This window comes from Eulemur rufifrons, chromosome 1 (genome assembly GCF_041146395.1).
Source record: "Eulemur rufifrons isolate Redbay chromosome 1, OSU_ERuf_1, whole genome shotgun sequence".
Lineage (NCBI taxonomy): Eukaryota > Metazoa > Chordata > Mammalia > Primates > Lemuridae > Eulemur > Eulemur rufifrons.
In genome coordinates, this window is record NC_090983.1 from 35,470,433 (window position 1) to 35,486,806 (window position 16,374).

At 38.2% G+C, this 16,374-nt stretch overlaps 1 protein-coding gene across 1 annotated transcript in view; it reads left to right on the forward strand.

Annotated features, from left to right (window-relative positions):
- Positions 1 to 16,374, forward strand: part of HECW2 (HECT, C2 and WW domain containing E3 ubiquitin protein ligase 2) — a 204,640-nt gene that overhangs the window by 126,584 nt on the left and 61,682 nt on the right. Inside the window, exons 14-15 of the mRNA XM_069469056.1 lie at positions 11,091 to 11,225; positions 14,587 to 14,689. Coding sequence (XP_069325157.1) covers positions 11,091 to 11,225; positions 14,587 to 14,689 — 238 coding nt within the window. The remainder of the gene's footprint in view (positions 1 to 11,090; positions 11,226 to 14,586; positions 14,690 to 16,374) is intronic.

Consider the following 16,374-nt stretch of genomic DNA (forward strand, 5'->3'; position numbering starts at 1 on the left):
GGCCATGCTCTTAGCCAGGACACTACACCCTCCAAGTATTGAGCAACTAACCTCAGTTTCTCTGTCTATAAAAAGTCTCAGAATATGTGACTTGAAGGGTTAGGAAGATTAAAATGACATGATATTTAAAGTATTTAATAATCTATGGTCATTTGTTCAACAGAGCACCTATACAAAACAGATATACCAACTGTGTCATAGACCTGCCATTGTCATGGAAAGAGGCAGTAGACAAATAAATAAATACTGCACATAGTATGTAAAGAGCTAAAATAAAGCAGGGAATGGGGTCTAGAGAAAGATAGGAATGAAGAATGTCATTTTACATAGGGTGGTTGGGGAAGGCCACAGATAAGGCCATAGGTGAGCAGATACCTGAACAAAGTGAGGATTATTCAGGGGAAGAGCATTCAAGGCAAATGGAACATGTGAAGTACTCAGTAAATGCCATTTTCCCCCCAAAGTTCCTTCTAGCAATAATACCACAGTAGCCTCTTACTCATCCTGAACTTAGCTTCTAGCAATGTTATCCGAGAACCTATAAGTGGTGGAAATAGTTTTTACAAAGTGCATGTATTTTTTAGTGCATGGGAGGAGCCCTCAAACTCTCATTGAAACTATTAACTTTATTTCTGCAAGTATTTTTAATAAAACTCTAATTCCCAGCCAAGAGAAGATTAGAAGTGGCGAGCATGAAGTTTAAAAGAGTTGAAAGAGAATGGATTTGTGATTATGTCCCTGGAACACAGGTAAAATGGTATTGACTCAGAGTCAGGGGGGCATGACAGAGGAGCCTTTCCAGGACACCTAGAAGCTGGAAGTAGGGACACCAGGGGAGGATGTGGCATTTCTGGTGCTGAGTTTGATTTAACAGCGTGAGAGCACGATGTCTGTAAACATTGCACTAAATGGAAGAGCATAGATGATCCAAGTAAGGACTGTGGAAAATACTGGTGATATTATACCTGGGTATAAAAGAACAGTATCACACCAAGAATTCATCTCTGTTCTCAACTCAGACAAAATTTTAAAGGAGCTATGTTCGTTAGAGAACCATGGGTCCTGGAAAAACCCAAGCTGAGATAATGCTATATATATTTCTGCTCTGTGTAGAGATTTAACTTAAGTTAGGGGGCAGTCCCTGCCAATCATAACTGCCAGATGCACTTCAGGAGAGAGGTTTTTATTAATAACCCCTGACGTTGAGAAAAGTTTAAATTACATTTATGATACTATTTAAGAGGAGTTGTAATGTATTCTTAAGAATAATTTCAGTCTCAGTTTTCATAAAAATTTTGATGGTTAAATAGGGGAAACAGTATCTCAACGATGTCCATAGGATGACTGTCCAAAACGTCTTATTCCCTGGGGATTTTTGACTGATTTGGGATTACAACTTAAAGTTGGCATTGTACAGAACCCTGATTATAGGCTGGTAGATAGCGGACCTCAGTCTGCTGCTGGCTTTGCCTTAGAATGCTATTCCAGATGAAAGACTTGAAGGATCCCTGCCTTGTGGATGAGACGGATTATCAGACAAACCCCAAGGCTTATCACTTGAGCCTGATTGCCCTCTTTTGTGCATTAAGACTTTAATAAGATTTTTAGCTAAGCTGGACACCTTAACTAAAGCAGGTTTATCACCTTTTGATTCCCCTGTGTATGTTCCTTTCCAGGTGACTGGCTCCCAGTGAGTTAAAATAACTTAAAGGAACATTTGGGGAGGCTGGTGCTAGGTCTGTACTTGGCTGCGCTGCTTTGGGCAGCACGTTAGGAATCCTAACTCCTGTCTTATAAATAGGCAGCTAATAGGTTTTCTTCTGGCTATGGAATTTTAACCCTATTTTATTTTCATTTTATTTCATATTTTGTTTATTTTTTTTAAAGAGACTGGGTCTCACTATCTTGCCCAGGCTGGAATGCAGTAGCTGTTCACAGGCATGATCCCACCACTGACCAACACAGGAGTTTTGACTTACGCCATGTTCACCTGGGCTGGTTCATCTCTCCTTAGACAACCTGGTGGTCCTCCGTTCGTAGGAGGTCACCATACTGATGCTGAACTTAGTGTAGACACCCTGTCAGCATAGTGCACTACATCCCAGAACTCCTCGGTTCAGGTCATCCTCCTACCTCAGCCTCCCCACTAGTTGGGATTACACGTGTATACCATTGTGACCAGCTAGACCACTTTTTAAAATGAATGCTTTGCTTCCAGAACATTCAAAGGGAGAAAACTTTTTTCTAACATCAAAAACTATTAAATATTACGAAGTTATTTTCCCACAGTGATGACTGATTTCTAGAATTGACATGGAACACGATGTCCATATCCTCATCTACATGAAAGGAAATGATTCTTAAGAGGAATGTTCTCAAACTGAGCTCTTCAGGCCTGTGAAATTTGGCTCTATCTTCTCAAGTACATCTTCCTTTTGTGTTTTCGCTTATCTAGTCATCAACACACTTCTGAATGTCTACTATGTGGGTCCCATTGTGCCAACAGTAATAATGCCACTTAATGTAGCATTGTGTAGTACATAGCACTATGTGCCAGACACTGTTGTAGCACTTAGATTAGTTCATTGCATGCTCACAGCAGCCTTGAGACAGGTGCTATTTTTATCCATATAGAAGAGGAAACTGAGGGCTAGCATGATTAAGTGAATTGATTAATGTTCCACAATTAGTAAGTGATAGAATTGGATTTGAACCCAGGCAGTCCATCTCCTATGTCTGTGCTCTTATCCTGTGGTGAGGGTGAATGGGTATCTTCCAGCAATTATGATGGGGGCTTTGCAGGATGCTATGGGAGCCTTGTGGCAATTTATGAGGTGGATATTATTATTATTCACATTTCACTGAAATTTAGAGGTAGAAGAAAGGACAGTAACTAAAGAGTTTCATCAATTTGGGATTTCATGAAAATGATACAGATTTGTTAAAGGATGAATCCTTACTCTCATGGGAAATGCATGATGACTTATAAAGGATATACTACAGGATTAAAGTTAGTGTCCTATTCCTTTTCTTAAGGAACTGCTGTGTCCCTTCACCGTGGTGGTCCAACAGAATGGCTTTTTCATAGCAGGATTTGGTTTTGTTATTCGTCATTGTCCGTGCTGTTCTTGACCACTGCATGGTAGTCTGATATGGGATGTTTGCTTCTGCCTTACACCTGTATAACAACACAGAATGTTCTGTTTCTCCACAGTGAGTGCTCTGTTACTGTGGTATCTCTGGTAGATTAGTTCTCTTGCTGAATCAGTGAACTTCTAACCGGATGGTTGCATTCTTCTTCAGCCATAGTCATGAAAGTAGGGTTTTCAAAACATCCTTGGAAGCCAAGAAACTTAGAACTGGAACTGAAATCAGACCTATACATTTGCACAAAATCATGCACTTCTTGTGTAAGGCCACTAACCCCGCCTCCTGTAGGCATTGCTATTTTACTCTGAATGCCTCTTCTTTGGATTATAAAAGAATGTGTGCCTTAGCATTGGTGTATGTTATTCAAGGGTCCAGTGTCAAATGACTTACTTCTGGCATGGGATAGCTGGAAAGTTTTCATAGTAAAGGTAGTATTTGAGCTGAGCCTTGAATGATGGGTAAGATGTTGATAAAATGGAACAGTGAACATAGGATACAGAGGGAAAACATCAACAGTGAAAGCACCAAGATGGGAAAGCACCAGGTGGATATGCCTGGTTCCTGTGAAGAAATAATGGGTGAATTTCAAGAGACTTATTTCAATGCAATGAAATTAGTGGAAGCTACATTGCAGAGAGTTAAGCATAACAGAGAGAAAAAACTTTAAAATGACATAGATAATGAGAAAAATACTATGAAGTTGATTGTTTCTCAAGTATACATAATGGGCTTATTTGATTTAATTTTTAGGAAAAGTGTTAAAAGTAAAAAAAAAAAAAACAAATTTACTTTCCTTTCAAATATTAAATGTGAATTTTTTTCCCTCTGCTTCTTTGCTTTGTAGTCTCAAACAATATTAACACGGTGTTTTTCCCAGATTATTCTGCTTGGGCTTAAATTGAAATACTAAGAAACTTTAAACTTTGTAAGTGATATATCATAAACATCATGGGTTTTTGAAAAATAAAAATGCGAAATGGTAGCCATCTTCTTATTTTAAGTGAAATATCTTTCCCACAGTTTCTTGTGTTTTTCCCTACAAAAATCATGTGCTACAATATCTCCCAGCTAAATCAACATCCATTTCTATATCCAAGCTTTGTAACTCTGGGGGTTTGTGACTTTGGGCATCAGATTGGGGGTTTAAGTATCAGAATGGTCCAAATGCCAAACTTTATAACCACAGAAGATAGCACTTACAGTTGTGAGGACAAATTTTAGAACAGAACAAATATTTGTATGGTGAAAGTTCCCACAGGCTGAGCCTACTTGAGGATTCTCATTTTGCCAGACCCTAATGGCCTGTGTGGCTGCAGAAGTTGTCCCACTGGTGACCCAGACCCTGGTTTCAATCCTACATGAAACTGTGGCCACTCTTTATGGGTCAAGTTCTATTTAGCTCAGTGAGTAAAATGCAACTTAATATTTGGAGTTCTCAAGTGAAAGTCTCCTAGCAGGATAAGTGATGAATTTTAAAAAATATGTTGTCTATGTGACCATTACATTTGATACTTTTGTGACACATCTCTTTAATTGCTTTGAAACAACTAATACCTCTTTGTGGTAGTTACCTGGTTTAATTACCTCAAGTTATGCAGTAATCCATATGGAGATGCTTAAACCCTAAATTTATAGATAGCATATTTTTTTTACATTCTCTTGCCTAAAGGGGTAAAGATGTTAGATTAGAAAATAACCCACCAATAAGTATACATAGAAGGCAAATGGCAAAAGTAAAGTATCTTTCCTGGGCTGTATACTTTTTTGAATGAGAGAATAGAGCAGAGATTGGTTTCATGGATATATTTCTGAGTAAAATGATAGACTCATGGAATCTTGAAAGAATTGCCCAAGTATAGAGATGGCCTTTGCGTTTTCTTTTTAAATGGTTGTGTTCATGACCTGCATTGGATCTTTTAAAAATATTTATAAGTATTTTAAAATATTTTTAAAGTATGTATGCGTATACGTATATATACACATATACTGTTATTAAATTTCATGGTAATGCCCTTCTACTCCACATAAAATGTGTTGATTTGGATAAATCTATTCCCAGTCTTCCACAGTGATGTGCTGGCAAATGTTTAACAATCAGCTCTCCAGGTGAGATGGGGAGGAGGGCTGATTTGTAGTGTTTGCCAATTTCCATGGTATAAATTCTCCCTCCATGGCCAATTATGTGCTATCAGCATCTTATCAACTAGCTCATGGAATTCCTGAAAATTTCACAATCAGCTCTCACAAGCTGGTACAGGCCATCTCTAGTATACCACACTGGCTCCCCATTTGCATGTCTAACACCTAAATGCTGCCACTCCCAACACATAAAAATCACTCCCTTAGCTAACACTTTACATCTAAGGTATGTACTTGTATAGCACTTATCCGCATCTACTAACCAGCTGTTTCCATAACTCTAGCCCAAGTACCATGGATCCCTCTTTTCTTTCCTAGCAGCTGTAGAGCTGCAATCATAGCAGTTTAACAAAATAATCTTCTTTAACCTTTTTTGTGACCAATATAGAGGTCATGACTGTATCGGTCATGGTACTACTCGCTGCTTCAAAAGGACCAAGTTAGCATGACTATTTTTTACTTAGAATAAACTGTATCATTCAGCCCTTTTCATCTCTACTATTTGTGACAAAGTCTGTCTTAAGATATAATGTAGAGAAAGTAATAGCATGTTTATTCCTTTATAATTGGAGAAATATTGAGGGAAGGGACCAGGAGCTGAGAAGAAATTTGTATTTTGAAAAGAAGAGAATGGGTGACTAAATACAGTCTTTATACAAATTAAAGTAAATTATAATTAACCTTTTTTGAGCATTTCTAAGACTTTGTAGGGCTGAGAAATGAGAATTTAGAACAGATATAATATACAGTGCTTCTGACTTGCCAATTATTATACTTTCATTGTTTCTATAGCTCTTTAGAGAAAAAAAGATAGAAGATCTGATTGATATTCTGTCTTTCTGTAGCATAGTTACAAGTACTTTTTGTTTTATTTTGTTTACATGGCCTTTTAATATGTATTCCTGGTTTGGCAAAATATTAACTGGAAACAATTTCAAACTCCTTTGACTTAGATTTGTTGAGCCTGAGGTTGGTATTTCTTCACAAATACTGATGACTTTTTCTTTTCTTAAAATAATAGAAGTTAAAAAAAAAAAGAAAGAAAGAAAGAAAGAATTGTGTAAAGAAAGAAATGTATTTTGTTTGGCCTCACTGAAATACCACTTGGCTCCAACCAGCCCATATTTCCTGACTCTGACTATGCCCTGAAGCCGTGAAAGGGTAGCAGTTCTTAAAATGAGATTTGACTTTGTGTATTTGCATTCCTTTCAGTTTTTGAGTTGTTAGTCTTAGTTGGCCCAGCACTGTAAAGCTTGAGTGAATTTTCTTAGTGAAACTTAACAGTAGGGAATCAATATTGTTCAAAATTTGCTTTGCTAGTGGCTAAAATGAAAATAATCTATTTTTTCATGCAATTGCTTTTTCACATAGTCTGCATTCTCAACATTATCTAGACAATATTTATTAATATATGTTACATACTTTCATAAATAATTACAGGCTGTTCAAAAATTGTGACATAAAAGTGACCTAATTTAAAAAAAAGTACTAGGTCAATTTCATTGCTGGCTTGAACTAGTTAGCATTTCCTGTGGGAAAGCGGTCCACTTTCCTGACATAATTGATAATGTGTGTCACAAATAGAAATGACAAGCCTGGAATTTGCACTGTCCTCTCTTCTTCCTTTTAAAGTAGAATATACTTTTCACAATTCATCTGTGACCTGAGAAATCCCTTTTACATGGATAAAGCAAAGCACTAAGGAAACCTGTCCAAGGTCACACAGTGGACCTGCAGCAGAGCCAAAATGCATGCCAAGAATTGCTTCTTAGAAATGCTGTCTTCTGTTAGTGCTCGAGCTATGTGGCTTTGATGGAGGTCTTAATTGAGAACTTTTCCCCCGAGTACTTGGCAGACTTAAAAAGCATGTGTAAACAATATACACATTCCATCTGACTCTGAAATGGAGCCCCTGTGGGATACAAATAGCACCTATTCCCCACCCGTGGCCATGCTTCCCACAGGTTAGTGATGAGGTTAGCAATGAGGATTGTGCAGAGTATGTGGAGTGTGTTGCTGGGATCAGTAGCAGCCTTTTCAGTGTTGAAACAGTAGAGAGGCTAAGTGCTGCGAGTGGCTGTTATTGTCAGCCTACTTCGATACATACTTAAATGCTTTTCTAAAATCAAGTATGATATGAGGTGTGAGGAGAGTGGGAAGAACATAAAAAGGAAAAGATAGTAGGCAGAAAGCAGAATGGAAAAAAAAAAGAAAAGATGTATGAAAAGAAGAGAGGTAGAGAAAGAGGTATTACTCATTGGGCTTTGGAGTCAGACTGAAATACGGGTTCAAATCTCAGCTCTGTAAGTTCCCAACCGTGAATTGTCATTCAACTGTATTAAAGGGGAATGATAATGAGATATTGTTATTATCAAGTAATGAACATCCTTATGTATAATGGTGGTTTCTGGCTTCAATTTTGGAGAGATCACGTTTCCTCTGTGGTTTGGAGAGTTCAGTGTTACCAGTTAGGATTTAATTTGGCTGAATTGTGATGGAAAACCTATACAAAGTTTAACCCACAAGATTGTCTTTTCTCAAGTAAAGAAGTCCAGAGGTAGGCAGTCTAGGGTTTATCAGATGGTTCATCAAGTTGCAAGAGCCCCTGGCTCCTTACAACTTTTTGCTTAGCCATCCTTCATCTCCATGGCTCAGTATGGCTGCTGGAGCTCCACCTATTGCATCCTTGTTTCAGATAGCAGGATAGATGAAGACAAAAGGAGAGATCACCTGTCCTTTGCAAGGAGATTTCCCAGAGTGCCATGTTTTACATCTTATTGGCCAGAGCTGAGTCTTGGTCACACATATCTACAAGGAGCCTAGGAAGCACAGTTTTCACTGGTTCTCCATTTTTTTTTTTTTTTTTTTTTTGAGCCTTGTGGCCTTGTGTATGGGCTGTAGCAAGAAACATTGTGATCCTTAGGAAAATGTTTTAGAAAGGATAATTATTATTAGCGATAATAATAGTAACTTACATTTGAGATGTCACAGGCACTGTGTTCAAAAATGTATATGAACCATCTCATTTAGCCTTCCTTTAATATAGATGCTATTATCCTCATTTAAAAGAACAAAAACTGAAGCTTTAAAAGTTTTAAGCAGTTTTCTGGAGGTTTTATCGCTAGTACATGGCAGAGCTAGAGCTCAGAACCAGGCTTGTCTTTTTCCAAGTCCCAAGTATTTCATCATTACTTTGTCTCCTACTTCTCAAGTTTTAACCTGGTACTTTATGCATGTTTACAATGAGATTTTTAAAACCTTCTTTCCTGTGTGTAGTTTTATGGTCTTTAGCTTCCCTCCTTTCATCTAGTACAAAAACACAAACACACACACACACTCCTCATTTATTTTTTCCTAATCTTTAAGTATTTTTGTACTTAAGTAAAAGACCATGATTTTTAATACTTGATTAGTTAATTATGAGTTGTCTCCTTGTATTTTGGTCAGGAATCTGCATATTAGAGTTTTTAGCAATTTGTTATTTACTGAGCACCCTCTCTCTCCCAGGCACAACCCTAAAAGCTGTTGGGATAACACAGTAAGAAAGAGTCTCTACCCTCAAGGCATTTGCAGTATAATTGTTTAGAGAATGGATTTGGACAAGCCTCTTAATATCACATTAGGCTGTGATACTACATGCAAGTCACAATTGACCTAGATGTAGACACCCATTTATCCTTATAATTACAAGTGCATCGTTGTACCTCTAATGGCCACCCATCCCTTCAAAACATTCCTAAGAAATTAGGTAGAGTAAAATAGGCAATTCTATTTTAGTACTCTTTGTACTTTTCCCTTAATCAACAAGTTTTATGTTATTTATATTAGTAATAAAAGCTTGTTAACCTTAATCAACATAAAGAGGATATGGAGTTATTTAAAAATAGGTATTAACCATGTCCATTTGTAAAAATAATTTAATTCCTATTTTATGACATTTTGAATAGTAGCAGAAATAATGGACAAGTGTATTAGAAGCCCCAGTGAAACGGGACCAATGTGACATTTGGCACCAGAGCCTGTCAGTTCAGGTCTGGGTAGGTTTTATCACTGATGTACTTTTTATAAGATCTGAGAAGAAAGAGGTTTCATCTGACAGGTTGTGGAAAGAGGGAGCATTATCCAGGATTTGTGAGGCTGACGACAAAATCTCACACAAAACCTCCATTTATTCCAGTCTTTGTACCTGGAAATTGAATATTAAGAGAAGGGACTGGGAAAGATTCCTGTTGTGTCCATTTTTCTGCTTTGTTTTCTAGTGCATCCATTGCTTAATCTTAAAGTTATTTCTTTATAAAGGTATAAAAATTTTTTTTATCTGGGACCTACCTATAAATTATTTTGTGTCATTTCCTGATTAGGTACATGCAGAAACATTTTGTTCCATAATGGGAAGGTGATTTTTTTTTAATAGGCATAAATATACCATCTGCCTCTGAGATTTGCCTAGAGGTATTCATCCCTAGTCTTTAAGATAATTTGTTATCTGAGCTCCATCGGTTTGAAGAGTCATTTCTTTTTTGCTTCGGTTATTTGTCATACATCATGTGCCTGGACACTTGATTTATAGGTACTGATTCTCCTGGCTCTCCTAATAGTCTCTTTTATCTTTGATGACCTAATTTACTTTATCTGATCATGGAAAACTTAAAATTTCTAGTTGTCCTTGAGATAATGGGTTTCATTATTACCTTGAGTGAATTTTATTTTGAAAACTTACAACATTTGGCCCCTAATGATAATGATAAGTAGCGCTTGTGTAGTTTTAGAATTAAACAAGCAAATAAAAAAAAAATGCTTTTCTACATTGTATTTGATCCCCAATGCAACACTGAGGTAAATGGTTTATGCTCATTCCTGATTTCCTGTCACCAGGGATTCTGCAGTAAACATGATAGATGTGGTTTCCATCCTCCTAATACATTACAGGGGAGAAATGTTTATCATGAATGAGGGAGACCTGTTTTTATAAGAAATCTATAGCGTAGAGAACTTAAGTGACATGCCCAAAGTTATAGTCAGTATGTGATGAGTTTGGATGGGTGTGTAATGGGTGACTAAACTGGAAAGACCAGTAGGAAGACTTCTAAAGAGTGATGAAAAACTGACCAAAGAGTTGGGATGTTTTTTCTGTAGACAGTGAGTAGCCATTAGAGGCTTTGGATTGAAGTGGTGATGTAATCAAAGTGGTTAGAAAGAATATTCTTGTAGTAAGGGACTAGTTAAATGAGCAAAGATGACAGAGATATGGAACAACTGAGAAACTACTAGTCCTTATGTGCATAAGATTAAGCCCTGAAATATTAATAGTGGGGTGGTATTCAGGATGGGAGGGGACAAATAAAGGACACTACAGTGAGAAAATGGGAAGGACTTGGTGGCTGACTGCATAGGAGAAGGAAAAGAGAAAGAAAAGTCAATGGTGTTTGAAGTTTCAGGTGATAAGACCTTTGTAATAACCATGTATGACAATAAGAGCTTCAAGAGCATCAGTTAAGAGAGGCCCAAATGTCCATTGTTATGGCTTCCTTCTCAGATCGTATCTTTGATGACGATCTCTGTAGAGTACTTCTAAAACCAGGGGTAACATTCCTTCCTGCTTTCTTCCTTCTGGATCTAATCTATTCTGGTCTGTCCTAAGAGGGCACAGAGAATTTGCCCCCAAAGATTGGAAATTGTGAGAAGACGCAGCTAAGATCATGACCCAGAAGGGGATCTTGTTCTGACTGAGTGATGTTACAGGTCCACTAAGACATGTAGGTGGCATGTATTGACAATTGATTCAGTGGATTGTGTCCTAGGCATTCTTTGTCGACCACAACTCCCGCACCACCACCTTCATCGACCCCCGGCTGCCTCTCCAGAGCAGCAGACCCACCAGCGCGCTGGTCCATCGGCAGCACCTGACGAGGCAACGCAGCCACAGCGCGGGTGAGGTGAGTCTCCTGTTTTAGGGACTGATGGTAGAAGCCACTAGGATGTAGTGGTTTGTGGAATCAGCTTGGGTTTTTATTATTTCATTTCTTTTCTTTTCTTTTCTTTTCCGAGTTTAATTTAGCTATCATTTGGAGGCTGAAAAGCTTTGGAATGTTGACAGGGCTTCTCTGGAAATACAAACAGCCTAAATTGCAAATTTAAAAGGTAGGGTATATGAGGAAAGGGTGAAGAAATTAAAGATTTTTTTTAACTCCGAGGACGGTGAGAAGGGATTGACAATGTACTATTTATAAAATACTTAAGAGAAGATCGTAAGCCCTTTTGCACACCCAGCGATGGAGAAATGAATGTAACTTTTAGAGGGTGAAAATTTGGTTAAATATAGGGAAGAATTTCTTAATTGAGTTTTTCTGGATTACATTAAAATTTTTGTCCAAGGCTATGGAGTTGTGGAATCCTCCCTAGTATTCTTTAAAATTAAGATACAGCTGAGAGAGTTGGTTTATGCACTCTAAGTGCCTGGAGAAAATGGGCTGAACTAAGAATGTCTGAAAATTGCTGTGCTCTACTTGGCCAGTTTGCAGTGGCCCATGGTAACCACATGAGGGCCCTCTAATATCCTAGCCCCCAAAACAAATCTCTTCTTGTTTCACTTCCTTTAGCAGCTTAAATAAATAAAAGGAATGTTTTAGGTCAAGTTTTCTTCCCCTTAATATGGGTCTGTGGTTTGAGTGTATATCATCACTTGATGTACATTGTTTCCAAAAATTCCTTTAGACAAATAGAATTATTTCCTGCATGCCTTTTCTATGTCCATGTGCATATCATATTTTCAATATTATATTGTAGGTCAAATATTTTTGTAGCCTCTATTATAAGAAAAAAATTATGAATGTAATAAATAACTGGATTTGATTCATCAAAATTCCACTCTTGGAATTTCCCCTCGTGATTTACGTGCTTGGTCTAATGTATCATGTGTTTGCTGGTCGTAAGTGCAAATATAGAAGAGTATACATGAGAAGCTCATATAAAAATGATATATAAATCTATTGCAGGATGAGGTATGCACGAAAATATTTAAGTTTTATGAGTAGCTAATAAATCTTTAGCTTGCTGTCATGTAAACCACTGTTGGTGAACTGGATGATGCTAACAGCATTCATCTTAAAAGCAAAACAGACCTTTGGACCTCATGTGTGATCTTTAGCATAATTAGGTCCCTATCTGACTGTATCACATGGCCAGTGAACTTTAGCCATTTGTCTTATCCTGACTTCACAATATGAAGCTGACTGTTTGATCAGGTCAGGACTATTTTCCTGGGAAAACATGCATGAGACTGATAGCTATACTTGTATTTTCCTTCAACCTTAGAACTCAAATTATTTTCATGTTCTGGTAGTAGCCTGTTGTGGGAGAGGAACCCGAAGGGGTACATTAAGACCTCTCCTCCTGTTGATGGAAACTGATCAGTGGAGGAGAGAGAACCCCACATAGACTCAGCATTGAGCCACAGCATTGTGAAACCTCCCAGGGGAATGTCTTTTCGGACACAGCTGTGGGAGCATGCATATCCTGAAGCGCCACCCATCAGATGGATTGCCCACTGCCTGATGGTCTGGCTTCAAGGGAGTGAGGTCTCACCAAGAAGACCTTTGACTTCCCTGGGAAATGGTGATACATGGCAACATACTGACAGGAGGGACAGTATATTTTGGTGTGCTGAAATGATTAAGTTCTCTGGCAAACAATGTGTAGTTAATGATTGAATCTCCCCAGAAAGTGGCTGAATTCATTCCTCTAGGCCAATAACTCAAGAGAAACAGGGTGAGACTTACTTGGGTCTTTCCAGCCACCATCTTATACTCATTCAGCAAATATTCCAGTCAGTAGAAGTATTGGTATCTCTTCCATCGAACAAATTAGCATTTACCAAACACCTACTATCATGTAGAAATATAGTGGTTGGTGTTGTGAGGGATACAAACAAATAACACATTTCCTGTGTTCTTAATAAGAAGAGAAAATGTGGAGCCATATAACAAATGATTAAAAGTAAGAGTGAAAATGCTTTATAAACAGTTTTTGGAGTAGTTAGAAAAGTATACTTTATTAACTTTTTTAGATAATCATGACATTTTTTTCTTTTTCTTTCTTTCCAGCCTTATTGAGGTATAACTGACAAATGATATGAAGTGTTCACAGTGGCAACTGCTTTAGAAATATACACCACTCTGAGCTATGGGGGCTCAGAGGAGGTTGCATTTAACTCCAGCTTGAAGGGAAGGGAAGGCTTTGTGGAGGAGGGGTTATTTGAATGACACTTTGAAGAATGAGTGAGCTGCATTCTTGAAGGACAGGCAAGCAGTGGAGGGTGGGGAGGATATTTGTAGCATTAGAGCCTTTAGAAAAATCCTTAGCAAACACCTAACTGATGCAATATGATAAAATGGCTGTAAGTGGGAGTAGAAGCTCTATTTTAAAAGTACCAGTGTATAAATCCAGTACAGTCTGTTATTTTGCCTTTTGTTTTCTCATTCTCTTATGCTTTTCTTCTACTCCTACTGTTGTCTTAAAAGATTTCTGTCATATGGGGGAAAATGCTAAAACAGAAGCTAAAGCAATGTTAAGTTTTCTGGTGAGAATATTAATGGGCATTTTTGGTTATCTACCTGTGTGTATGAGTTTCTAAATCTATACTAGGTACAATAAATAATTCAGTTTAGGGCAACCCTATTTAGCTCCTCCACACCTGCTCCTATTAGCTCCGTAGTGTGGGAGGCTCAAACCAGAAAGAGCTGTTGTGCTGGATGCTCTAATAGGCATGTAAAATTGCTCCTAAGGAGGTAACACATTGACTTAGAACCCCACACAAAGATTGCTGCTCTTCAGCCCCTCCTCTGCTGAGCCAGGGAATTCCCGGGCCTGTGTTGGCCAAAGAAGGAATATCCTGGCACCGCCTCAATACATCTTGTAGCACTCAGTTCCTCCCGTTGATTGTATTGTCGCAGACTGTGTTCTGTCAGTGTAGAAGTTATTTCTGATCAAGAGGTCTGGTGTTTAGCTGCTAAAGTCTTAATAACTATAAGTATATTGAACTACTTCTGTGCCACTTGGTAAATACTCACTGCCCCAACCCCCGTTAGGGATGTGGATGTCTCAGCCCTTCCCCCGTCCAGCCAGTGAAGCAAGGTTTTTGAGAATGGAGAACTCTGCTTCAGCTCCACAGCTGGTGTCTGTTCTGCTCAGGTGGTACTTCACCATGCTCATGAAGTATTTGGAACAACTTGGTTGGAAATGCTGATAGAGAAAACTCTGGCTCTTGGTGCAGAACATAAATGATGCTTGTGTTTGCAGGTAGGAGAGGATTCTCGACATGCAGGACCACCAGTTCTTCCCAGGCCATCCAGCACGTTCAATACAGTCAGTAGGCCACAGTACCAGGACATGGTTCCAGTGGGTATGTCACCCCTTTCCAAAAATTTTTATCAGTGCTTTCATGCTATAGTATATACTATGCATACTGTGCTGATACCTCCCTGTTGTCAGCCTACTGTGCCCTGTATTGAGAAGTTGTTGCATTATCCTTATGAAATTTATAACATCTTAGAGACTTGAGTCTCAAAGGGCTTCTGTCTTATAAAATTCTAGAGGATGAGATTTTTCTAATACTACTCTACCTTTCCTGAGTAAAGGTATCATATTATTCAAGTTAAGAAAAAATAATTTCTTAAGGCAATATATTATGCAATATTATCAGTTAAGCATTTGGACAAACATATACTTAGTATATATTTAAGGCTTGAGACAGAATTTAAATGGTGCATGAATCTGTAGTAGCCTCACAAAATAAACAAGGAATGATAGCACATTCTTAAGGTTTTTTGTGACAAATAGAAGACAGCTAGAGGCCGGGCGCCGTGGCTCACGCCTGTAATCCTAGCACTCTGGGAGGCCGAGGCGGGTGGATCGCTCAAGGTCAGGAGTTCGAGACCAGCCTGAGCGAGACCCCGTCTCTACTAAAAATAGAAAGACATTATATGGACAACTAAAAATCTATATAGAAAAAATTAGCCGGGCATGGTGGCGCATGCCTGTAGTCCCAGCTACTCGGGAGGCTGAGGCAGTAGGATCGCTTAAGCCGAAGAGTCTGAGGTTGCTGTGAGCTAAGCTGACGCCACGGCACTCACTCTAGCCTGGGCAACAAAGTGAGACTCTGTCTCAACAACAACAACAAAAAAAAAGACAGCTAGAGCCTCCAAAATAGTAAAATAAAAGTAAGTGAATATGGGCGTATGGCCTAAAAAAACAACTCAAATTGTTATTAAAATGATGAAATTGAAGTAGATCAGTGGAGCATCTCAGACAGGTGGAGTAGCCAGACTGGTGGCAAGCCATACAGACTCTCCCTGCTCCATCTTCAGTTACAGTAGCTCTCCATTTATCTATTTTTGCTTTAAAATTTTTTCTTAAAAAAAAGAACTTTATCATGAAATACAATGTAGACTAAAGAAGTTTCACAACCACTGGATAAGAAGAAATCTAGGGTCAAAGTCTAGCAGTCTACTTAACATGTTTTATACATAGGTGACAATGATGATTGTGTTGTAGCTATTGGTATAGTTGGTTTGGTAAAGAGCTATTTGTGGCTTAAGGACATTTATTTCCACATAGAGTTTGAGAATGGTTTGTTCTCTGCATTTTGGTCGTAGCTGTTGATGACAACTATTGCATTTTGTCAACTCTGGTTCTGCCTCTTTACCTCATAGGCTGACTGATATTTAATCAGAAGGTGGTTTTCCATTTATGACTGTTGTAATTTCTGTGAGGTTGATTTTGGTAAGCTTAAAACTATCAAGATCTAGAACCTTGTTGGTGATCTCATCTTGCCATTTGGTAATAAATATGGCATATCAAATCAGTTTAATAAGAATGCTTAAGTAAGCCACACCTCACAGATCTAAGTGCAATCACCATAGAGCAGGTTAGACACAAATTGGAATGTAATCATCTGTAGTGGTAGTAACAGTGTATGTCTAAGCTAGGACTTTGAGTATAAGGAATATTAACCAGAAAAACGGATTTTAAAAAGTTTAGATTTCTATGCACAAAACTAATAACAGATTTTCAAAAAATTATCTTCTG